The sequence below is a fragment of the Tasmannia lanceolata genome, unplaced genomic scaffold (genome assembly GCF_043159265.1).
Source record: "Tasmannia lanceolata isolate RefF3 unplaced genomic scaffold, GAP_Taslan_0.1 ptg000015l, whole genome shotgun sequence".
Lineage (NCBI taxonomy): Eukaryota > Viridiplantae > Streptophyta > Magnoliopsida > Canellales > Winteraceae > Tasmannia > Tasmannia lanceolata.
In genome coordinates this window covers 31,737,108-31,760,810 of record NW_027518692.1, presented here as the reverse complement: position 1 = coordinate 31,760,810, position 23,703 = coordinate 31,737,108, and the positions used below count along the sequence as shown (strand labels likewise).

The window sequence follows — 23,703 nt, the reverse complement described above, 5'->3', positions numbered from 1 at the left end:
ACTTTTATTTAAACCAGAATTAACAAGCATAGCATTAATCATTTCAGTAAGTGTCCTATTCTTCCTTTCTGCTACACCATTTTGTTGTGGTGTATAAGGGGCAGAAGTTTCATGGACTATGCCTACTGATTCACAGAAATGAGGAAAGTGATATTCACCACCTCTATCTGATCTGAGACATTTAATGCTTGTTATACATTGGTTTTCTACTTCAGTTTTATAAATCTTAAATTTTTCTAAAACCTCATCTTTATGACTAAGTAGATAAACATAACAGTACTTAGAATAATCATCAATAAATGTAACAAAGTACTTTTTACCTCCCTTTGTGGGAACACTATGTATGTCACATACATCACTATGAATTAAATCTAACAAGTTAGAAGTTATATCTACTTTAGGAAATGACTTAGTGATTATCTTGGTTTGCATGCATGTTTTACATCTATCTACTAAGTCATTTTCATATTTAGGAATTAAGGTTAACTTAACCATATCATTCATTTTCCTAGTATTTACATGTCCTAAACGATTATGCCATAAAGATAAAGAAGAATCCAAAACATAAGCAAAGACATTCACTTTATTGATATTAAGTTTGAACATCCCTTCATACATATATCCCTTCCCAACAAAAGTACCCCCCTTAGAAAGAATGAACTTGTCAGATTCAAATACAAGTTTGAAGCCATTCTTGTTGAGAATGCTTCCAGACACTAAGTTCTTTCTAACTTCTGGTACATGGTAGACACCGGTTAGAGTGAGTCGCTTGCCGGATGTGAACTCAAGTTCCACCTTGCCCTTCCCTTTGACTTCTGCTGTCGACGAATTTCCCATGTATAACACGCTTCCATCTTCAACTGTTTCATAAGTTGAAAACAGGTTCCTGTCTTTACAGACATGCATCGTCGCACCAGAGTCAATCCACCAATCATTGCCATCTTCAAGCATATTTGCCTCTGAAATCATGGCGACAAACTTTTCTTTGTCTGTTGGTGCACCCAACTTCTTATCCTTAAGAAGTCGGCACTCACTCTTGTAATGGCCTGGTTTGCCACAGTTGAAACAAGCACCCTTTCTTTTCTTATTCTTATTAATATTCTTTTCAGGGTGTTTATTTCTCTTCCAATTGCCTTTTCTTTGTTGGTTCGAATTCTTGACATTTTCCACCAAATGGATCTTAGATGATACAATTTCATTTTCTTTCTTGTCTCTGATTCTTGACTCTTCCTCAATCCTGAGGCATTGAGCCAAGTCTTCAATAGACATTTCCTCTTTCTTGTGTTTTAGACTTTTTCTAAAGTCTTTCCAATTTGGTGGAAGTTTGTCAATAATTGACGGGACAATGAAGGAATCATCAAGAAGAATGCCTTGCAAATGAATTTGATTAATTACATGTGTTATTTCATGTAATTGATCAATAACAGACTTATCATCTACCATTTTAAAATTTAAAAATTGACTCACAGTGAATTTCTTGCTACTAGCATCTTCCGCCAAGTATTTGGCTTCAAGTGCATTCCAGATTTCACTTGCTGATCCCATGCCTTGATATATGTCAAATAGTGTATCTGACATAGCATTTAGGATGTGCCATTTGCAAATGTAGTCATCCTGTTCCCACTTCATCCTTGCACGAGCCTCCGCCAAAGTTTCATTTTCATTTGCTGACGGCTTTAGAGTAGTGAGAACGTGGACCACTTTGAGTGATGTCAAAATGAAGTGCAACTTCTTCTGCCAGCGCTTGAAATTTCCTTTGTCGAAACGTTCGAGTTTGACAAAGTCTTGGGTCATTTGACGAACTGAATAAAGTGCCATTGAAACAACAGTAGAAAAATCTTGTCTTAAGATTGTTAGAGAATTTGTTGAGGGTACTGTTGATGATAGAAAACAGAAACTTGTTGCTTCAAGGCGTGATATCACTTTCCTTAAGACAAGATTCGCCCCCACTAGGAGTGTGCAAAGGGGATCCGCGAATTGCCTCCAAGATACAATGAAGCCTAGTAGGGAAGCCCTACTAATGTTTGATGACGCGTAGCACTAGCGGAATCAAACCCGAAATGCCCTTCCGAAATTTCAAGCCTTAGAGAAATCTCTAGATTCTGTTTCTGCAGAAAAACAGTATCTAGAACAGTAAACAAAAGAAAAACAGTATGTAGAAATACTTGGGGATTTTTGTAGGAGTGTAGAAGAGAGTGTAAAGTCTGTCAGAATTGCCAATTTGATTTCTATATGAAATGACTGAAGTTTGCACATTTTTATAGACCATCTGGTGTCTTTTCAGTGTGAAAAACACCTCTACGGGGCACCTTTCCAGAATGTTTGAAATCTGACCGTTAGATCGCACCCATTGATATTGAATGGTCCTGATCGATTCTAGAGGTGACTGTTGGTTTGAGTAAAACCTCTCTCCAACCCAGTCATCGTTAGATCAACCATCTATGGTGTGGATCGCACCCCCTTGGCACATGACCGTTGGGGGAAGGGACACAACCCATTTGATCAGTGCGCCTAAAAAAGCGCCACTATGCGCCCTATAGCCCATTGCCCACGCCGCGCGCGCGTGTGCGAACGGTGCGTTGCACCGTCCCGCGGGTCTAATCATGGGTTCAACCCAATGTGCAATCAACAAGAGTTAGAAAAGGTAGTGCTTTATAAGCCATTCTCTTTCTTTTCTCTCATCCGGTACGGGACTATCTTTTCAACTACACTTCTACATCCTTTTGTAAAAGCAAATATTTCCAAGAAAACATTTTCTTTTTCCCAAACGCTTTTGATAAAACATTTTCCAAAACACTAAAACATGTAATATACATGATTTTGAAAATGCAAAATCACTAACAATCCAACCTCGTCGTTTGTTAAAATATCTTCCTTGTTATTTGGGTAGTAGTTGATTCTGCTAGTAAATTAGCAACAATAAGAAAATATGATTATGTGCGTGTGTGTGTGTGTGTGAAGAAGAGTGCACTTGGAACAATACTTCATCTCCTCCTAAGGAGATACACGATAAAGATTGCTATAGCGCTAGTTCACCCAAATATGTATGCACTTGGAATAATACTTCATCTCCTCCTTCACCTGGTATAACAAGTTGGCTGTCAAGGGATCATATAGAAAGCGTTCCTCGTGCACTTTTCCTAAGATCATATGAGGGCAACCATTGATCTTAATCAACGATCTAAATTGACGAGTAAGGGATATAAAGATAATCACTGTATCGAGATTAGAGATTAGTTAAATTGATTAAAATTTTGTTATTGATGGAACTCTAAGAAATAAATAAAAAGGGTTGGCCTCTACTGCCAACTAATTGACTGTCTTGAGATTTATTTTTTCCATTACAGATTACTTCATTCGGATCCAGCCCAAATCAATCATCCACCATGGCTGATGATCTCTTTCGTATTCTAGATTAATTGCACGTCAAGATTCGATTGCTTTCAACAGAGCGTGGTGAGTTTTGAATCTCTTGGTGAGTGATTATGTTATTCTAAATTGTTACTTGAATGAGTTTTGAATCCTACACTTGTACTTTTATACTGTGCAATAGAGCGTGGGGATTTCAAAAGTGGAGAAGCTATATGGTGTGGACGCACGTGCACGTAAGAGTGTACAACAAAAGTGCTGCCCTTGTTATTTGATCCAACAGTGGCCTCTTAAAATGTCTGCAGTGGCTGGATCAAAGGTCAAGGGTGGTGCTGTGGCACCTTGATTACAAGCATTTGATGGGGGTGAAAATAAGAGCCTAATGAATGGCTAACACGTGGCAGAGAGCAACCAAGTAATCTTGCCCAATTTAAAAAGCTCTGGAGTGAGCCCTTGCCCAATCACAAGCCAACACCTGTTCAGAGACATTCGGATAATTTCATTCCTAATCAACCCTTAGCCTCCAACTATAAATAGCCTCCTAAAGTTCAAAGATAAGGGTTGAGATCTCAAAATTTACTATTCACAGTACTGACTTAGCATCGGAGGGCCTTCCCGGAACACCAACTCCGAGTACGTCGTTGTTTGTTTATATGCGCAAGCAGACCTCAGCTCTTCCGGACTCACCTCAGCAGATCATTGATTTTGACCGCAACAGCATTGCTGCATGGCCACCCCAATCGAATGATTCTAGGCCCTCCAAGAAAAACCTCCTCACCCTCCTCTTCATATGTTAAAATTAGCGTGTTTTTTTTTTTTTCTATGGTGAAATTTCAAGAATATAGAAGCGAGGAAGACACTTGGTCATTTTCACAATATTTTTTTGGCATTTCTTGACATTCCAGTTCTCATGTTAGTTATCTTGGGCACGTGTCCCAATAGAGGATATCGCCTCTTTTTTTTTACAAAATGTATTCCCATTACAGTCCTCTACAAAGAATAAAACCAACTTCTTACCCCTTTTTAATGAGGGAACCTTTTTCAAGGCTAATGATATTTGCACTACCATATTTTTATAATTGTACTAACTTACATTGTCTTTTATTATTTAAACAGCAGTCAGAGGTTCTTTCTGTTCCCAAAAAGCTGTCTGAAGCCAATTAACAAAGAAAAGAAAAGCTGAGTTAGTGTGATTATTATAATAGGTAGTGCCAATATCAGCTGGCTTTTTAATAAGAACAGTCCACTATTTTTTGTCGTGGAGGGAATATCATTATTCATTAGTTATGTTTCTTGTCCCTTTATGTTCAACAGCAAACCACATACATATTTGATTGAAGTGCCCTTATCAAAACATGAATATCATTTTCAATTTGCAGGTATAATGGAGAGGATTTCGTTCCGAGCTAACTCAGGGGCCAAACCAAGCACACATGGCTGCATTCAAATAGAACACTGATCCCATCAATGGTTCCTAAACATAGTCACAGATGACTCCTATACTTTAAAAATATTGAGATATTTTTGAAATTTTATGATAAAACAACATAATCCTAAAATTTCTTGAGATTTAGAAAAATCGTCGCGATATCTTGATATTTTATTTTTTTTACCACAAAAATATCACGATAAATTCACAATTTTATTGTTGACATAACATTGTTTCCATCAATGGTTCCAGAGCATAGTCACAAATGACTCCTATACTTTTTAAAGTATTGAGATATTTTTGAAATTTTTAGATAAAACAACATAATCCTAAAATTTTCTCCAGATTTTAAAAAATCATTTAGATATCTTGATATTTTAACTTCTTCTACCGTGAAAATATCACAAATAGCACAATAAATTCACGATATTATTTATTGACCTAATTTTATATTTTTATATCTTTTATTTTTCCAGTCATTTTCTCATTTACAAACATGAAATTTTAAAAAATTAAAATATCCAAAGATATTCCCATAGTGAGAAATTCCCGAGACTAGTTGCGACCATGGTTTTAAATTTCAGTTTTGGTACCGGTTTCGGACCCCACCAAAATTGAAATTTTGAAATTTCGGCTGAAATCCGGCAAAACAATAAAAACAATATTTTATTCGATACCAAATTTCGGCCGAAATTTCGGAAAATTCAGTCGAAATTTCGGTAAAATATTAAATTAATTAAAAAAGCTGTTTTTTGGGTGAAATTTCGTCAAAAAATGAAATTTCGGACGAAATAAAATACCATTTCGGGTAAGTGACGTTTAGGTGTCAGTCCCAAAAAAACCCGAAATTTCGGTCAAAATTTTTGGATTTCAGTCGAAATTTAAAACCATGGTTGTGACCATGTTCTTGAGCCGCTATTGACAATGAGAGATCATATGCCATGGTATATTACCTCATTTTCTCAGACGATTGCGCATATCATAAATGGCCTTAGATGAATGCATATACCATTGATGAACAAATCTATCGTACTTGTACGAAAATGAGCAATTGTTCCTTCTCTGTTCTAAAGATTGATAGGAAAGATCCACAAAAACACTCTAGTCTGCTATAGATAACATGCTCAGTTCATTTCAGTGATGAGAATCTCAGTTCATTTGGAAGGGAATAAATAATACAGTATCCGCTATCTAGGAAAATGGTGAATAAATAATACTTAATAGTTCAATATCAACACATATGATTCTTGAAATGCATTGAAGTCATAGCCATTTAATGCATTTCACCTATAACAATTTCCATGAGCTGAATTGGTTTTCGTTCATTTCAGTTGACAGGGAAATGTTTTTCCCATCCCCTTTCGTCTTCATAAAAGAAACTCATAAAAGCCGTAGTGTGGTTCTTTAATCCCTTGATTTCAGCCACAGTCAGTATGTATCTTCACACTTACTAAGTAGGAAACGAAATCAGTATATTTCGCATTCTGTCAACTAAAACTTTGTGTCAACTGAAAGTAAACAAGCAAACAACACTCAAAACAACTAGAGATATGGATTAAAGTAAAAGGGCAAATGGTTCATAAGCAAATTTTATTGCGCATTTGCAATGACCCTTTACATTTCCTCCTTTAGTGAATGGTTAAGGAAGAAAGTAAATGATAAGAAAATGATGGCCAATGTCATTACCTGCAACTCACAAGAAATTGTAGGATTTTAGAGCAACATAGGTTGCCACAGTCAATATATTCAGTCAGTTTGGGTGTCCGCATGGAAGAGTTTCACCAAACCGCCTGTAAAGCTGCAAATTCAAGGGAAGGAATTGGATATTACAAAGAAAAGCCAATAAGATATATAGGTATAGGGAAAGGTAGAGATACTGAGTAAGCAAACAACAATCTTCTAAAGCAGAAGTACAAGCAAAATTAACTAAATCAGTCCAGAAAATACTATGGCACAAAAGCCTTTTATCAGCATTCTAAAAGTCGATTAGAATTGTTGAATAGTGTAAGGGTAGTTTAAGCATTACGTGTACATTAGAGGGTATTATAGTCATTGTATATTGGATGCCCTATCTGGGCCTATATATACATCATATTCGTGAGGAGCTCCCTAGTGGAAATTCTCCATCCTCTCCATTCCTCTTCTTCTTCCTCTCTCTAACACTGACTCCTTTTCTAACATGTTATCAGAGCCAAAGGGCTGACCCTCAAGAATAAAGAAGAAGAGTTCCTCCCAATCTCCATGCTATCTTCCATGCACACAATTTTCTCTTGCGTGAGCGTATCTATCTCTCCTTGTCGCTGTTTTGCGCAAAGACTCTATTTTCTTTCTTTTTTTGTTTTCAAATCTTGAAAAATCTCTCTCTCTCTCTCTCTCTCTCTCTCTCTCTCTCTCTCTCTCGCGCCCGCTTTTTTTTTGGCCACCCAAATCCCTAATATTTCTCTGATTTCCGTAAACCACATTTCTGTGTTTTGCGCTAACCCCAAAACCCTTAAAATTGCAAACCCTTTCATTTCTCTCCCTATCTAGCACAAGTTCTTTTTTTGTTTGTTTCCTATTTTTTGTTTCCTAATATATCTCCTTTTTATCTTTCTCTCTATTGCATAGCAAACACCTTGCATACTCCATCAGAACTCCTCGCACAAAAAAAAAAGGTAATCGCAAACTCCTTTGAAATCGCGTCATGCGATTACTTCTTCTCCTCCTATATTCATATCTCTGTTTTACTCTCTGTGATTACTCCTCCTCCAACCTCTTTGCGATTAACCCTAGCGTCATTTCTTACATGGCCTTTGCGATTTACTCCTCCTCCAACCTCTTTGCGATTTACTCCTCCAACTCCTTTTTCTTTTTTTCTTTTTTATTTGCCGTGACCCCATTCCCATAAAAAAAAATAAAAAATCTAAACCCCTTTTGGGTCTCCATCCAACCCTAAATCTTTCCTTTCTTTCTCTTTTGAATTCATTTGAGAAGACTCAAATCCGTGTCTAAATCCATGCAACATAGCCCACCACTTAAACCTTAAAACCCTATCACGTATCCTATTGGCTACCACTCATGGACCACCACTTAAAACATTCAAAAAACACATCTTATATCCTATTGGCTATCGCCCCCCACCCATCATGGCGCCCCACTCAATCCATGCCTCCCCACATAAAAACCCACAAGCCCCCCTCCTCCCAACACCCACCCACCACTTTAACCAATTTTTTGATGAACGAAAAGAACATCCCCCATCTCTTCTCCTTGGACACCACCCCTCTATCCTTCTTTCTTTCTTCTTCCCACCCCGCCCCCCCCCCCCCCCCCCCCCCCCCTCCTCAGCTGGTGTGTATCCATCCTCTTCCCGCTTTCTTTCGTCTTCTATTTTCCCCCGCTCATCTTGCAGTTGGGGGAACACGCTTCGTCGCCCTTTCTTTCTCTTCTCCTTCCCCCTTCCACACCTCGCAGCTAAACTTGTTGTCACCACCCTCCCTTCCATTTTCTCTCTTTTCCTTCCCCTTATTTCCCCACTTTTTCCACTTTTAACCCACGATTGTGAGCCCCATCACAGCAGCCCCTTCTTCACCTTCCTAACTCACCCTTTAGCTCACATTTGTCCTCCGTCTCTTTCGTTCAAGTTTTCTTCCTTTCCCTCTTCTTTCTCACATTTCTCTCTTCTAATTTCTCACCCTCTCTTCACTGAAATCAACCCCTTCTCTCTCTAGCCCTCTCTCACCTCTCGGACATCACCTAATCACCTGTAGTATGACAACCAAGGCTCCAAGGTAAGATTCTCTACTTTTCTATTTTCACATCCTAATCCTATTTTTTTCTCCTGTGACCACTTTTGCTTTTCTTTTCTTTTCACCATATATTCCCCTATCTTTCATCACTTTCTTTACACCCCCTTAAGTAACCATTCCCATATCCATAACCCTATTATCACAATACCATGATTCCCATATATATTACCATTCCCTAGCCACCACTAGATATGTTTTGGTCTATAGCAAGGTTTATTTTGTAGATCTGATATTTGCAATGCCTTTGATCGAGATCTGATTTATTTTCCAATTATCTATCTTTCTTTATGGAATTGTTGTGTGAAACATGTCTAGGTAGATTTATTTAATGAATGAATTCTAAGGCTTCGAATTTCCATGAAAATTCTAGCTGAACTTGATTATCATGTTATGGCTTATTTGTCTTGAGAATGTACGTCGCTGTTCGTATTGAATTAAGACCCATATTCTGACGCCTATGTTCCCATAATTGACTTGTGAACCCTTTGTTTGCACCAAATTTCCTCTCTAAGAAAACATACAGACAAAAAAACTTCAGAAAACATGCGCACAATATCAAATCTTCTCTTATACCAAAACCCAAAAAAGAACTATTTAAAACTTTAGTCCCAATTACATTTACACTTCCCCCTTCATAGTCGTCCAATTAGAGTTCTAATTAGAATGCACTTCTAATAAAGAAAATACAAGAAACATAAAGAATTTATTAAACTAAGTACTATTTTAAAATACTATCAACCTGATTCTGAACAATTAAAACCTTCTAACAAGTGACTTTGAACAAATCCTTCTAACCCCATGAATAGTGACATGAATAGTGTCGTGAACAAGTGACGTGAATAGTATCATGGGAGTGCATTGGGCCCATTTATTCTAATTCACTTAATTGATTTAAGTGAAACTTAAATGAAATGCGTAGTAAAACCCTATTACTTCAGTCCTGACCAAGGTTTTAAATTTCAACCGAAATCCAAAATTTCGGATTACCGAAATCGAAATCGAGGTTAATCGAAACGTTACATTATTTCGATCGAAGTTTCGAAATTTCGACCGAAATTTCGAATTCCTAGAATTTCAAAAATCTGGATATTTGATAATTATTTAATATTATCCCAAAATTTCAGCCGAAATTACCGAAATTTCGGTTTTGGTGAGGACCGAAACGCATTCCGAAACCGAAATTTGAAACCTTGGTCTTGACTAATGTAAAATCGTATACTCAACTCAACTCAACTAAGCCTTTGTCCCAAACTAGTTGGGGTCGGCTACAGAGCGGCCCAGTGTATAACTAACATAAAATTCACTTTCGTACTAAGGATGGGCGCCATTAACATCAAGACTTGTCCTACGAACAGTTCCAACTACTATCTTCTTTAGCTCATGGATTTGATCTGGATCATCAACAGCAGCCCCTGGAAAATTGTATTACAACAATGAAGTGGCTACAATGAAGTGGCTACATTTAGTGTGGATTGTAGCTTTGTAATAACATTGTAATATATGTTGGACATGTAATTATTCTAGGCCACATTTTTCACTAGGCCAAACTGATACCAATTTTTTTTTTTTTTTTTTAATTTAACAAATTTATCATTCATAGAAGGCAGTAGAAAAATCAAAAGAAACAAAGAAAAACTAATTTCCATGAGAACTCTAAAAAGCTACATATTAATTTATCTATATGGCACAATCAAGGTGCCATAGTTTTGCATAATACAAAGCCTTTTGCGTTCGAAAAAGTATTGAATTTCATTAGCAAGGGAAAAGAATAAGCATTATCAAGAAAATGAAGTAAGCAGGACTTGCAAAGAAGATTTTAAAGATAAAAGACAGATATTGGTAACACTCTACTTGTGATATACTATATGCTAACTAACCAGAAATCGGCCAAATATAAATAACCAAATGCGCTGATAGCATGCAATCAATCAAAAGTTAGCATAAGACTATGCAACGCATACATAAGCATGAATAATATTCAAAACTCAGACTCAAGCAGGATATAAAGAAAACTACCCTATGAAAAATCATTGATAATTCAAAATACATAGCATATGAAGTCAAAATTTGAATGAAGGAAATTTTATGATTTACCCGATAATTAAGAGGATAAAAGCTATAAACCACAACAAGCTTTGATAAGTTTTGTGCTTTGATTTCGCAGGTTTCACATCATAACCTGGAGGAATGTATTTATGGCTGACCCATCCAAACTGAGGACGCATCAGAAGAATAAATCCAAGAAGAAAACCCGAAACAAATCCTCCAATATGAGCAGAGCTATCCACATGAGGAACAAGTCCAACAGCCAAATTTATGCCAATTATAAGCACAAGACTCAAAAGTGCAGCACACTGAAAAGAGATAAAGGAAATTATTCTTTTGAAAATAAGATAAAGCAAGTTATTGGATTAAACCTTAATAAATTTCAAAAGACAATTATAAATAAAAGAACTAATTTCTTTTGAAAATAAGATAAGGCTAGTTATTGGATTAAAACTAAATAATTTTCAAAAGACCATTATAAATAAATGAACTTAACTTGAACTAGACTAATGATACAATTTCTATGTACCTTATTTGCATAAATTGACCAATTTGTGATGAGCTCAGAAAGCATGGCTCCCAACAATCCGAAAAGTGCACCGGACGCACCCACTGATATTGATGATCTGAGAGAAAGAGAAGACAACAAACTCCCACCAAAGCCAGAAAGAATGTACAAAACTCCTATTCTCACTGTAAATCCAAGCCATCACAATTAATCACAGCAACGAGCAAGAAGGCCATTTAACCAAATGATCCAAACAAAATAACTATTTATTATAAAGTTTGAATGACACTGTGTATCCAGAAATGCACTTCTTACCAAAACCAAACTCTTGTTCAAGACGAATGCCTATGAATAAAAGGCTCACAATATTAGCAAGTAAATGGATAACTCCAGCATGTAGCCATATGCAACTGATAAGTCTCCACCCCTCACCTCCCTCTGCCACTTTCTTCCAATCAAGAGCTCCCACTAAATCTAACCTGAAAAAAAGAAAAGAAAAACAATCAGTATAAATAACATAACTTACAATCTAATAAGACTAAATTCTGCACATTGACTTGTAGAAAAAACAGGCAATTAATATTATACATATATAACAACTGCTGCTTGATATAATTCGAACTAACATGAACATCCATTTAGACCCATGTTTGTTTAAGATTATGAGAACCGATTGTGGGTGTTAAACCGATTATTGGACTCAAAAGTTGGGTTAGTGCTTGTAAATTACAATAAAATCACATTGACTACCAATTAAAATTTCAAATTATTAATACAATCAAACCCTAAAACAAAAAATGAACAAAATTTTGGGGTTACTACTTACGTGGCAATGGAAGGGCCAAGGAGGGGGTTCTCGGTGAGGGGTTGGAAGGAGAAGCGACCAAGCTGAGGAACAAAGAGACATGAAGAGGAGAAAGATGGGCAGTTGTTGATGTACATAGTTAGGGCAAAAGAGATAGCATTTATGAGGGCAAAGGTAGGGACGAGCCATGGGGTCCACGCCTCGTGTGGAATATGGGGTATGAAATGGAGCCCACGCGACTCTATGTCATCGTCGGTGGAGGGGAATGAAGAAGGTGGTCGCTTCCCCATTGCTTCCACCGAATGAAGGAGAAGGCGTAGAGGTGCTAGGAGGGTTGAAACCGACGGGGGAGCGAGTCATACGCTGCTATTTATTATTTAGGCTCTTCTTTAGCCCTTGCATAAAGAGGGCGCTTGCATCTATCATTCCAATAAATTTATTCAGGGATTAAAGTATTAAAGTATTGGATCAATTACCAATGGGGGACAAAAATTAGGTGGAATTATCAACGGGACCCATGCTTTTCATAAATTATCAACGAGGGACAAAAGAGGTCTTGTCATTAAAAGCTGGATGAAAATGCCCTTTTCTTAAGCAACACGTTTTGCTTTTCCACTTTTCCCTCTTCTCTCTTCTTTCCCTCTTTTTTTTTTACTTTTTCATTTTCAACTTTGTTTTTTTTTACCTTACCAGTCATCTTCTTCATCATTTAGCCACCATTGGAGGTGAGAAAACTCAAAATTTTGAAACGTGAGTTCATTCCCATCTATCTTTCAATATCTAGGTTTTGTTTTTCATTTGTTTCAGGGTTTTGCATTTCTCCTTCTCCCTTTCAATGGAGGATGAGGAAGATGAATTGTACGGTATAAAGAAAAAAAATGTGAAAATGAACGAGTGAAAAAAAACAGGAAGTAAAAAAGTGTTCATAAGGGACTTGATAAGCCCATTTGGAATTTGGTAACCCCATTTTGATACTGGATAACCCCAACCCCAGAGACTTGAAAACCCCATTCCAAAACTCCAGTACTCTTGGGCAATTTTAAAGAACTTGATAAGCTCATTCGTAAATTGGTAACCCCATTTTGATACTAGATAACCCCAATCCCAAATACTTGAAAACCCCCTTCCAAAACTCTAGTACCTTCGGCCAATTTTCAGGGACTTGATAAGCCCATTCGGAAATTGGTAACCCCATTTTCATACTTGATAACTTCAATCATAGAGACTTGAAAACCCCCTTCCAAAATCCAGTAACCTCGGCCAATTTTCAAGGACTTGATAAGCCCATTCAGAAATTTGTAACCCCATTTTTATACTAGATAACCCCAATCCCAGAGACTTGAAAATCCCCTTCCAAAACTCTAGTACCTTTGGCCAATTTTTAGGGACTTGATCACTCTATTCGGAAATTGGCGACCCCATTTTTTATACTAGATAACCCCAATCCTATAAACTTGAAAACCCTCTTCCAAAACTCCAGTACCCTCTGCCAATTTTCAAGCACTTGATAAGCCCATTCGAAAATTGGTAACCCTACTTCTGAGAGTTACTAACCCCCTTCCAGAGAGTTTATGCATTATCTTCATAACTCAACCTAAAAAACAAATCGCTTAAACCCTAACAAGATAAATCAGAAACAGAGGAATGAAAAATAGTGCAAAACCCTAAACAAAAAAGAAAAGAAAAACAAAAGCTAAATACAAAGAGATAGATGGTAAGAACTCAACATTCAAGTTTTCAAGATTTGCCAGCAACAATGGTGGCCGAGCAAGGAGGAAGATGACTAGTAGGGTAAAAAATCAAAAAGGTGATAATGGAGAAGTAAAAGAAGAGGAAAGAAGGAGAAAACAATGTCAAAACGTGTTGTAAATGCCAAAGGGTATTTTCGTCCAGCTTTTACCGACAAGACCTCTTTTGTCCCCTGTTGATAATTTTTGAAAAGCATGGGTCATGTTGATAATTTTGCCTAATGTTTGTCCCTCATTGGTAATTGGTCCTAAGAGTTTTACATGGCTTTTGAGTTTTTTTTTCCCAAACAATGTGTAGATTTACATTTCCAATGCATGGGGCATTCGTTAACAAAACACTTCAACATTCCACCCGATCAATGGTCATGATTATAGGATTTTAATTTTCAAATGAAAGTTTAATCATTAATCATTAATTATTAATAGGCTTTTATCTTGCAAAATAAAATAAAATAAGGGAAATGATATCAGCACAAATGTTTTTTGATATTTTCACTAACCCATCTTGTTTTTTATTATTTAAAGAGCTGTGAAAGGTTACTACAGAGTTCCCAAAAAAGCTATCACAAGCCAATTAAAAGAAAAGAAAAGAAAATAAAAGAAAAGAAAAGAAATACTAGGTTTATGAGATTACTAAAACATTGTTGTGCTGGTATCATTTCCCGTTAAAATGGTGTCTCGGGTTTTTAGGCCCTACTATTTATTTACAACTAGACCTGGCAAAACCGACCCGTGCCCGCGGGTGGACCCAATCCGCCCGCAAATTTGTGGGTACGGGTTAACATTTGAGTGACCCGTCAAAATTGACCCGCGGGTCACCCAACCCCCCAAAACAAGGGTTGGGTCGGGTGAACCTGCAGGTACCCGCAACTTGTTTTTTCTTTCTTGGTCTGAGTGGCTAGAATAGTGGAATTAAATTGAATACAGCCCTATTTTTCAAAATGGAAGGTACAGCCCACGCCATAGGATGATCCAAACCGTCCATTTGATGGGTCACAATGTAAATAGGTTGTGCCCAAAAATTCATTACCGTAGGATGATTATAGCCCTCCGATCTAAAGAGGGACTCACATTATGAAAACTTCTATAGATCGGATGGTTGTGATCATCCTATGGAAATGATTTTCATGGCACAACCTATTTACGTTGTAGCCCATCAAATGGACGGTTTGGATCATCCTGTGGTGTGGGATGTATCGTTCATTTTGAAAATAGGGGGTGAATTCATACATAGAAGTGGGTGAATTTATCATCGCCCAACCCACCTGCAGCGGGTGCGGGTCACCTAAGTGCTGACCGGTAGGGATGCCCGCGCACCCGCATGACCCGCGTGTCTATTCTAGACTACCCGTTACTTCTGAAATTTCTTATCATGAGTGTGCGCTTTTGACACATAGCAGTTTTTGCCTAGAAATCAGCCGCTCATATTTTCGTGAATGGCTGAGATTAAAAGAGATTTTTTACCCTTATTTGCTCTTTGAATGTGGCGCCACTTTCAAATTTGCGTGGGCATTAAGCCATTATCAATACAAGGAGAGTGAGAGAGCGCGACTTTCTAATTTCGCGGAATTGTTACCGTTGCTTGTTCTTCACACGTGGCGGGACTTTCTAATTTGCGTGGGCATTAAGCCATTAATACAAGGAGAGGGAGGGAGTCTATTTTGCGTACGCACTAAGCCATTAAATGCACGGAGAGAGAGAGAGAGAGAGAGAGAGAGGGGGAGAGAGGGAGAGAGAGAGAGACCTTTTGTTTCCTTTTCCACTCGTTCAAACCCTCACAAATCCTACCTTTTGTTTCCTTTTTCACTCGCTGAAACCCTCACAAATCCTACCTTTGGTTTCCTTTTTTCACTCGTTCAAACCCTCACAAATCCCTCTCGCTATTCCTCTTCCTCTCCCCACTCCTATCGGCAGGATTTATTCTTCTGATATTGCAAATGAAGCTCAAGAAAAGATGTGATTCCGCTAGTGTTTATAAGGTATTTCTGTTTTCTGATTCTGTTTTTAAATCTATCTATGGTGGCCGAAAATCACATGCATTTGATTTCACAGAGGATAGATCACTGCGTATGATTTTTAGGGTTTTTTTCGGCTCTTTTCTTTCATTTCGTCTGATAGAAGCAAGGGAGTAAAAAAAAAAAAAAACAAAACGTAGCATTTGGTTATATTTCTGGTGATAATATTTGACAGTGATTTATCTTACTCCTAGGGTTTTCTAAGCCCTCATTTTACAGGGATTTATCTTAATTTTAGGGATAATTTTGTACAGGCATTCCATATATTGGCTTAAAAAAGTATTACCAACAGAACCCCATCCTCTCTCTTCGTGGTTTTTTTTTTTTCTTTTTTTTTTCAAATTAGGTTTTGTGTTGGGGTTTGAGGAAGGCTTTTTTGGAGGGGCTGAGTTCGGATCCTTCGGCCGTTGAAATAAACTCCCAAGGAATGGAGATAATAATTTGGTCGTTTTTTTGTTTTTTGAACCTCTGTTTTTTGGATAAAAAATGGTCGTGTGTTTTGTCTTTTGAAGCTCTGTTTTTTAGATAAAAAATGCCATTTCATGTAGAAATGGAGATGGGTTTTTTTACAAAATGTTTCAGATGATTATTCTACGTCTGCCCTATGCTTGATATAGAAAGAGTGTTGTTTTGACGTTGTGATATTGTCAATTGCAGGACTGCTTCTTCTGGGTGCTCAAGTTGGGTTGTATTGGACCTCAATTTTTAATAAACTGCACGGTTTTAGGTACTATTGGAGATGCGTTTTGTCTCAAAAATTTCAGAGGATTATTCTACCTTGGTTATGTGGTTGTTGTAGAAAGTGTATTGTTTTGACAGTGTGAGAATGTTCATTGTAGGACTGCTTTTTTTTGGGTTTGATGTAGAAATCGTTGCCAAGTAAGGGACACATTGCATCAATCAGTGCGGATCACAGCATGGATTAAAGTAGGGTCAGAGGAGCTTTTTGCAACGCTAATCAAACCATCCAGGTCAGGAACACACCATGTTCTCTACATAAACCTTTCATTTCTTTATTAATATATTATCCTCCTTAAAGGCCCATCTTCTAAAGAGAGAAAAAAATCTCACGTCCATCCCTCCTCATCACTACCATTCTATTTCTGATATCAATGAAAACCCAAAAAATATGATTCCTCCTTTCCTTCTAAAGCGACAATTTATATCCCAAGGCAACTTTTTCCTTCAAAAATCTGTCATGAATAAGATACACATTGCCGAATTTTCAAAATAAGCCTTTTTTTTTTTTTTTCCCATTTGGTGGGGAAAAGCAGGAGCATAACGATAACCTCAAATATCTAGTTCACTTAGAATCAAGGTTTTAAGGTCCTGATATTTTTATTTTTTATTTATTTTTTGTTATGAAGTTCAGAGTGGGTCAGTACTGTATTCCCATTAGCATCCCGGATAACTCCACCAATTCCGGCCCTACCCGGATTCCCAATCGAACTGCCATCAAAGTTTAGTTTCATCTGTCCAACCAGCGGTGCTGTCCACTCCGGGCAAGATTTTTCCACCACCTTCTTTTCAAAGATGACAGCCTTCCAGTTTCTCAGAATGTCGCCCATCCTATATGCAATTCCCCTCCTTTCTTTAACCAACGAGATTAGTTCTATTTTGATTTCCAGTTCGACCCGCTTCAATCTTTTTGCCTTGTCGTTGGAAATCCGATTATTGCGTTCCTTCCATATATTCCATGAGATTACAAAAGGCATGAGTTTCCACATATCCTAACCAGTTTCTCCGAAAGATTCTCCAGTCCAGTGGTGCATTTGTTTTGATACTTGTTTCGTTTTTTGGTTGTGGTTTACTACTGGAGGCACTCCTTTTGGGGATATTGTTACTGCTAAATTAACAATGTGGAAACATAAGATTAAAAAAAACTCAAAAGAACGGGTACAAACATGACCATGGAAATGACTATGGAAACAGAATGCCTTTCAGTCAGGAGAATGGGGCACTCCCAGATATGAGCTGCTAGACCTAGTAGCTGACATCTCTTGATCTCTACCAACTGAATTACCTTAGAGTCTTATGCCTAAGCTCTTGACTTATCATGTAGAAGAGGCCTAAACCCCACTTACATCTCCCAAGATGAGGTGAGAAGGTGACGAAAATATACATTATGAGTTGGTCTTTAGCTTTCTTACTGCTCACAGACATCAACACCATGGCTGAGGTACAAAATATGTTCCGATAAACATAGGCGTTGATGTTTTAAAGTAGATTCCAGTAACTCAAAAGGTTGAAATTTAATAGAAGTTCAGGAAGCTTTCTTGGGGTATTAAGATTTCATGCTTTCTTAGATCTATTGTGGGAAGCTATTGTGCTTCCCACAACTTTTTTTTTTGAAGATGATGCTTTATTTTTTTAACCCGGAATTGTTCTCGGGACGGACCGGCTATACGGCTATATATATATATATATATATATATATATATATATTAGAAAGAACAAAGGGAGTACACAGACCGAGCCTCTAGATGCACATTAGGGGGAAGACCTGAAGAAAAAAATATATCAACAAAGCGCGAACAACCTGAAAACAGCCCTATGTCTTAGGAGGACCGAATATTAGGAAGGCTCAAAGCATCACACCGAGCAGCCCCTTGTGCTTTGCCGGGCCTTTCACTCCACGAGTCAAAGAAGGATGATTCTTTAGAGTCGCATGCCGCATTCACAAGGGTGTCGGCTAACGAATTACCTTCTCTGAATTGAAGTAGGACAGTCGGGCACAAGGACTCGAGAAGAGTAAGTATTTCCTTCCAGAAGTAGGAGATGGACCACGGGCACAAGCGAATTTAACCAATCCCTTGCTATCAGACTCAATGATGAGGTTTTGAACCTTAAAAGCTAAACAAATGCGAAGACCATCCAATAAGGCTCTAGCCTCAGCGCACCCGTGTGACAAGAAACAGAAACAAGAACAATATTATATTTCTGGTGATTTCACAAAGGATAGATCATCACTGGCTATTTTTTTTTTGGATTTAGGGTTTTTTTGGCTCTTTTCTTTCATTTCATCTAATAGAAGCAAGGTAGTAAGAAAAACGTAGCATTTGATTATATTCCCGGTGATAATATTTTACAGTGATTTATTTTACTCTTAGGGTTTTCTAAGCTCTTATTTTACAGGGATTTATCTTAATTTAGGGATAATTTGTACAGATTGAGGCATTCCATATATTGGGTTAACAAATGTTACCAAGAGAACCCCATTACCAAGAGAACCCCATTCTCACTCTTCTTGGTTTCTTTTCTTATTTTTTCAAATTAGGTTTTGTTTTGGGTTTGGGGTTTGAGGAAGGCTGTTTTGAAGGGGCTGAGTTTGGATCATTCGGCCCTTGAAGTAAGCTTCCAAGGAATGGAGATAATGAAACCATAATTTGGTCGTGTTTTTGTTTTCTTGCTGAAATTCCAAGCTTCCAAGGAATGGAGATAATGAAACCATAATTTGGTCGTGTTTTTGTTTTCTTGCTGAAATTCCATAGTCACAAGGATTTATATATATATATATATATATATATATATATATATATATATATTCTATGAGCTCTTGAATATGTTATAGGAATCGTTTTGAATTGCCGGTGGTAACGGGTGCTCAATATGGGTTGGATTGAACCTCTGTTTTTTGAATAAAAAATGCTATTCATGTAGAAATGGAGATGGGTTTTTTCACAAAATGTTTCAGAGAATTATTCTACCTCTGCGCTATGGTTGATGTAGAAAGAGTATTGTTTTGACATTGTGATATTGTCAATTGCAGGACTGCTTCTTCTAGGTGCTCAAGTTGGGTTGGATTTGACCTTAATTTTTAATAGACTACATGGTCTCAGGTATGATTGGATTATTCTACCTTGGCTCATGGTTGTTATAGAAAGTATATTGTTTTGACAGTGTGAGAATGTTCATTGTAGGACTGTTTTTTTTTGGGTTTGCTGTAGAAATCATTGCCAAGTAAGGCACACGCTGTATCAATCAATGAGGATCATAGCATGGATTAAAGCAGGGTCAGAGGAGATTTTTGCAACGCTAATCAAATCATCCAGGTCTGGAACACACCACGTTCTCTACATACACCTTTCATTTCTTTATTAACATATTATTCTCATGAAATGCGTATCTTCTAAAGAGAGAAAAAAAAATCTCATGTGCATGCCTCCTCATCACTACCATTTTATTTCTGATATCAATGAAAACCCAAAAAAGATAATTCCTTCTTTCCTTGTAAAGCTACAGTTTATCCCCAAAGCAACTTTTTCACAACTTTTTCCTTCAAACATATGTCATGAATAAAATAAACATTGCCGAATTTTCAAAATACATCTGTTTTTTTTTTCATTTGGTGGGAAAGCGGGGGCATAACCATAACCTCAAATATCTAGTTCACTTAGAATCAAGGTTTTTAAGGTCCTGATATTTTTATTTTTTATTTTTTATTTTTTTGGTTATGAAGTTCCTGAAGCTGCGACCATTCAAAACAAAAAAGTTTGTGAAGTTGTGATCGAAGCCGAATGCGTTTGAAGTTGATGAGAATAGTATCAGGTGAGGGTTTCTTTTTGTTTCTGCATATTTTTATCTGTGGTTTTGTATGCTGGCATGCTTTTCTTTTAATTTTTCTTCACTTGGATTTTTTTTATCTTCTTATTGTTTCAATTATTTCCTTTTCCCCATATTTGTTTCTTAGTTAATCTGTGATTGGTGTTTCATTGTCTATTATTTTGTTGGTGTTGTTGAATGTTGTTGTGTTTTGTTTAATTTCTCTTGTTTTGTTTTCATTGCTATGGTTGTCAGTTGTTGTCTGATAGGTGAAGATTGTAACACCTCAGACTTTATATTCTTAAATTATTTTATTGAATTTCATGAAATATCTTTGGTTAGAAAATTTGTATGATGAAAAAATTCCTGATAATGGTCTAAATCTTTTTTGGAATCGGATACGCACAATCGGAACTAATATGTTGAGATTTAAGAGATTTAGGCTGAAAACTGAGGTAGATCGAAAGTCCAGTTGTATGCTGACGTACAAATTCCAATGGGTTTTGGAGCATTTTGGTACTGATAATATTATAGTACACGGATATAGGGGACAAGAAGAAATAGAAGCCCATTTTGTATTTTTTCAAACAATGCAATATGGTATGCAATTGCCAATAATCATTTTTAGTGGAAGAAGAATAACAGATGAGTTCTTGGAGATAAAAGAGATAGAAGAATTTCAAATATGTTGAGATTTAGGAGATTTCAGTTGAAAACTGAGGTAGATCAAAAGTGTAGATGTGGGCTACATTGCATTTTCCAATGGATTTTTGGGCATTTTGGTATTGAAACTGTCGGTATATGGAGATGGGAGATGAGAACAAATATAAGAAGCCCATTTGGTATTTTGCTAAACAATGCAATATGATATGCACTATGCAGTTTCTGAGAATCATTGTTCGAAGAAGAAGAATGAAGGTGTGAGAGATGAGTTAAAAATTTCACAAATACTTGCTTAGTAGTGCTAGTGATATGATGTGGATCGAGATTGAAGTCTTAACGAATCTATTCAAGATCAAAAGGGATCTGGCCAGGAAGAAAGGAGCCAGAGACAGATTAGTCATTTGGTTTATTAGAGTTTGAGGTCTGGTAGTTGCAATTTTAGATTGACCCTCCACTGGATATTCGCACACAGGCATTCGGAGGTGCGATAAGGCTTGATGGTTTAAAAGGAGATTCTCCAGCGAGGAGGGAATTTATAAAAAGGTATTTTTTTTGGGTTTTGATAGGTAGGCCGTGGGGATACTGAAGAGCATGTTTTAGGGTAAACCTTGGGTACTCTGGCAATATTAGGAGGCTTGATCAAGCTCATAATCAATCTGGAACTGTGATTAAGGCTTTGGTTAATGTTCAATAATAAGAATCACGAGAAACAACTGAAAGGAAAGTTGAGAAGTATCTTCCCACAATGAAAAGTGACTAGATCTATCTAAGACTCATCTTGGAGTTAAAACCTTTGTGAATCGGTTAAATGATGGCAGATCTTCATTGTCTTATTTTATATCTTATTCATCGTAGAACTTGCAGAACTGGATTCAAGTGGTTCTACAAGAACAACATGTATTAGAACTGTGTTGCAACAGTCCTAAATCGATACTAACAATCCGATTCTATCTCTTGCTGGAAAATCTTAGATATAAATGATCCTTAACACAAAGGTGAAGATGTTACAAGGAGGATTGAAAAGAACTACAAAACTTCAATGTATGCACAACTGCAGGAAATAGCTAGGAAGCAAGGAAGGAATTTTGTATGAATGGATCTAAAATGTATTGGACAATAACATGGAAATATTAAGCCCGAGAGTTAAATGATCGAAGACGAATCACTTGATCTAAGTGCTTCATAATGATCTTGATTATTAATCTTTATCCATAGTTGACCTGAGTTTGTAGATCTTTGCCACTCTCTATGTTCTAAAGGAAAGAAAAATCCAGACCGTAACTTGGGAAATAGGAGAAAATTTTGGAAGAAAATAGACACTACAGTGTATGATTCCAGTAAGTTAGTAATAGGAACAAGACTGGACTACCGAGAAGATTCTTTGCATTAAAAAAAAGAAAGAGGGAAATGAAAGGCCTTACTCTCCCAAGGAATTTCTCCTCCACTCTCTCTCTCTCTCGTCCTCTCTCTTGAAAACCCGATTAAAACCCTAGTTTTTGTTTAGTACGATGTTTTCTTTTAATCTGTAGATGCTATTCTAATCCTTTTAAAACCTTAGTTTTTTGTTTTTCATAATCCCGACCAGATCTTTTTGTTCCATACATGCTTTTTGCATAATGCTTTTGCATTCTTCAAATCAGGTTAAAATAATGGAAAAAACTTTTTTTTCTCTCTCTTGGAAACACTATTAAAACCCTAGTTTTTGTTTAGTTTGATGTTTTCTTTTAATCAGTAGATGCTATTATAATCTTTTTAAAACCCTAGTTTTTTTTTTCTCATGATCCCGATCAGATCTTTTTCTTCCACATACGCTTTTTGCAGAATGCTTGTGTATTCTTCAAATCATGTTAAAATAATGGAGATTTTTTTCTCTTTTTTGGAAACCCTATTTAGACCCTAGTTTTTGTTTAGTATAATGTTTTCTTTTAATCTGTAAGTGCTATTCTAATCCTTTTAAAACCATAGTTTTTTATTTCTCATGATCCTGATCAGATCTTTTTCTTCGATACACGTTTTTCGATAATGCTTTTGCATTCTTCAAATCAGGATACAATAATGAAAAAAACATTTTTCTCTCTTGGAAACCCTATTAAAACCCTAGTTTTTGTTTAATAAGAAGATGTTTTCTTTTAATCCGTAGATGCTATTCTAATCCTTTTAAAACCCTAGTTTTTTGTTTTATACACCCTTTTTGCCTAATGCTTGTGCATTCTTCAAATCAAGTTAAAATAATGGAAAGAAATTTTTTTCTCTCTCTTAGAAACCCTATTAAAACCCCGTTTTTGTTTAGTTATAATGTTTTGTTTTAATCCGTAGATGCTATTCAAATCCTTTTAAAACTCTAGTTTTTTATTTTTCATGATCCCGGACAGATCTTTTCGTTCCATGTACGCTTTTTAAATGATACTTTTGCATTCTTCAAATCAGGTTAAAATAATGGAAAAAACTTCTCTCTTTCTCTCTTGGAAACCTTATTAAAACCCTAATTTTTGTTTAGTATGATGTTTTCTTTTAATCCGTAGATGCTATTCTAATCCTTTTAAAACTCTAGTTTTTTGTTTTTAATGATCCTGCTCAGATCTTTTTGTTCTATACACGCTTTTTGCGTAATGCTTGTGCATTCTTCAAATCAGGTTAAAATAGTGGAAAACCTTTTTCCCCTGTCTTGGGAACCCTATTAAACCCTAGTTTTTGTTTAGTATGATGTTTTCTCACAATGCTTGTGCATTCTTCGAATCAAGTCAAAATAATGGAAAAAAATATTTTTTTTTCTCTTTCTTGGAAACCCTA

General features: G+C 36.6%; 2 protein-coding genes across 16 annotated transcripts in view; one reads left to right on the top strand and one right to left on the bottom strand.

Moving 5' to 3' along the window:
- Positions 1 to 5,885: 5,885 nt before the first annotated feature.
- LOC143893147 (RHOMBOID-like protein 5) lies at positions 5,886 to 12,341 on the bottom strand. 3 transcript variants are annotated; one of them, XM_077398139.1, is made up of 6 exons: positions 11,967 to 12,341; positions 11,456 to 11,619; positions 11,162 to 11,325; positions 10,681 to 10,940; positions 6,485 to 6,596; positions 5,886 to 6,306 (listed from the first exon to the last, which is right to left on the bottom strand). In XM_077398139.1, exons 1-5 carry the CDS (start codon positions 12,233 to 12,235, stop codon positions 6,545 to 6,547), a joined length of 909 nt encoding a protein of 302 aa, XP_077254254.1. In that variant the 5' UTR covers positions 12,236 to 12,341; the 3' UTR covers positions 5,886 to 6,306; positions 6,485 to 6,544. The 3 variants fall into 3 exon arrangements, with proteins under 3 accessions (XP_077254254.1, XP_077254255.1, XP_077254256.1); XM_077398140.1 differs by having other exon boundaries at positions 5,886 to 6,289; XM_077398141.1 differs by having other exon boundaries at positions 5,886 to 6,282.
- Positions 12,342 to 15,345: 3,004 nt separating this feature from the next.
- LOC143847140 (uncharacterized) overlaps positions 15,346 to 23,703 on the top strand; it is a 70,142-nt gene continuing 61,784 nt past the window's right edge. For 4 of the 13 annotated variants that reach the window (XM_077355843.1, XM_077355844.1, XM_077355846.1 and 1 more), the window contains exons 1-5: positions 15,347 to 15,672; positions 16,366 to 16,435; positions 19,478 to 19,547; positions 19,629 to 19,760; positions 20,168 to 20,256. In XM_077355843.1, the coding sequence (XP_077211958.1) occupies positions 15,631 to 15,672; positions 16,366 to 16,435; positions 19,478 to 19,547; positions 19,629 to 19,760; positions 20,168 to 20,174 (321 nt within the window). In that variant the 5' untranslated portion in view covers positions 15,347 to 15,630 and the 3' untranslated portion in view covers positions 20,175 to 20,256. Of the gene's footprint in view, positions 15,673 to 16,365; positions 16,436 to 16,547; positions 16,680 to 19,477; positions 19,548 to 19,628; positions 19,761 to 20,159; positions 20,257 to 23,703 lie in introns of all 13 variants that reach the window. The other 9 variants (XM_077355838.1, XM_077355840.1, XM_077355841.1 and 6 more) reach the window with 7 other exon arrangements.

Bases quoted from the DNA above. Each gene is read 5' to 3' on its own strand.
- LOC143893147 (XM_077398139.1), bottom strand. From the start codon at position 12,235: ATGGGGAAGCGACCACCTTCTTCATTCCCCTCCACCGACGATGACATA. The intron at 11,620-11,966 runs GTAAGTAGTAAC...TCTTTTTTTCAG, and splicing joins CTTGGCCCTTCCATTGCCAC to GTTAGATTTAGTGGGAGCTC. The intron at 6,597-10,680 runs GTAAATCATAAA...TTGAATTTGCAG, and splicing joins TTTATCCTCTTAATTATCGG to CTTTACAGGCGGTTTGGTGA.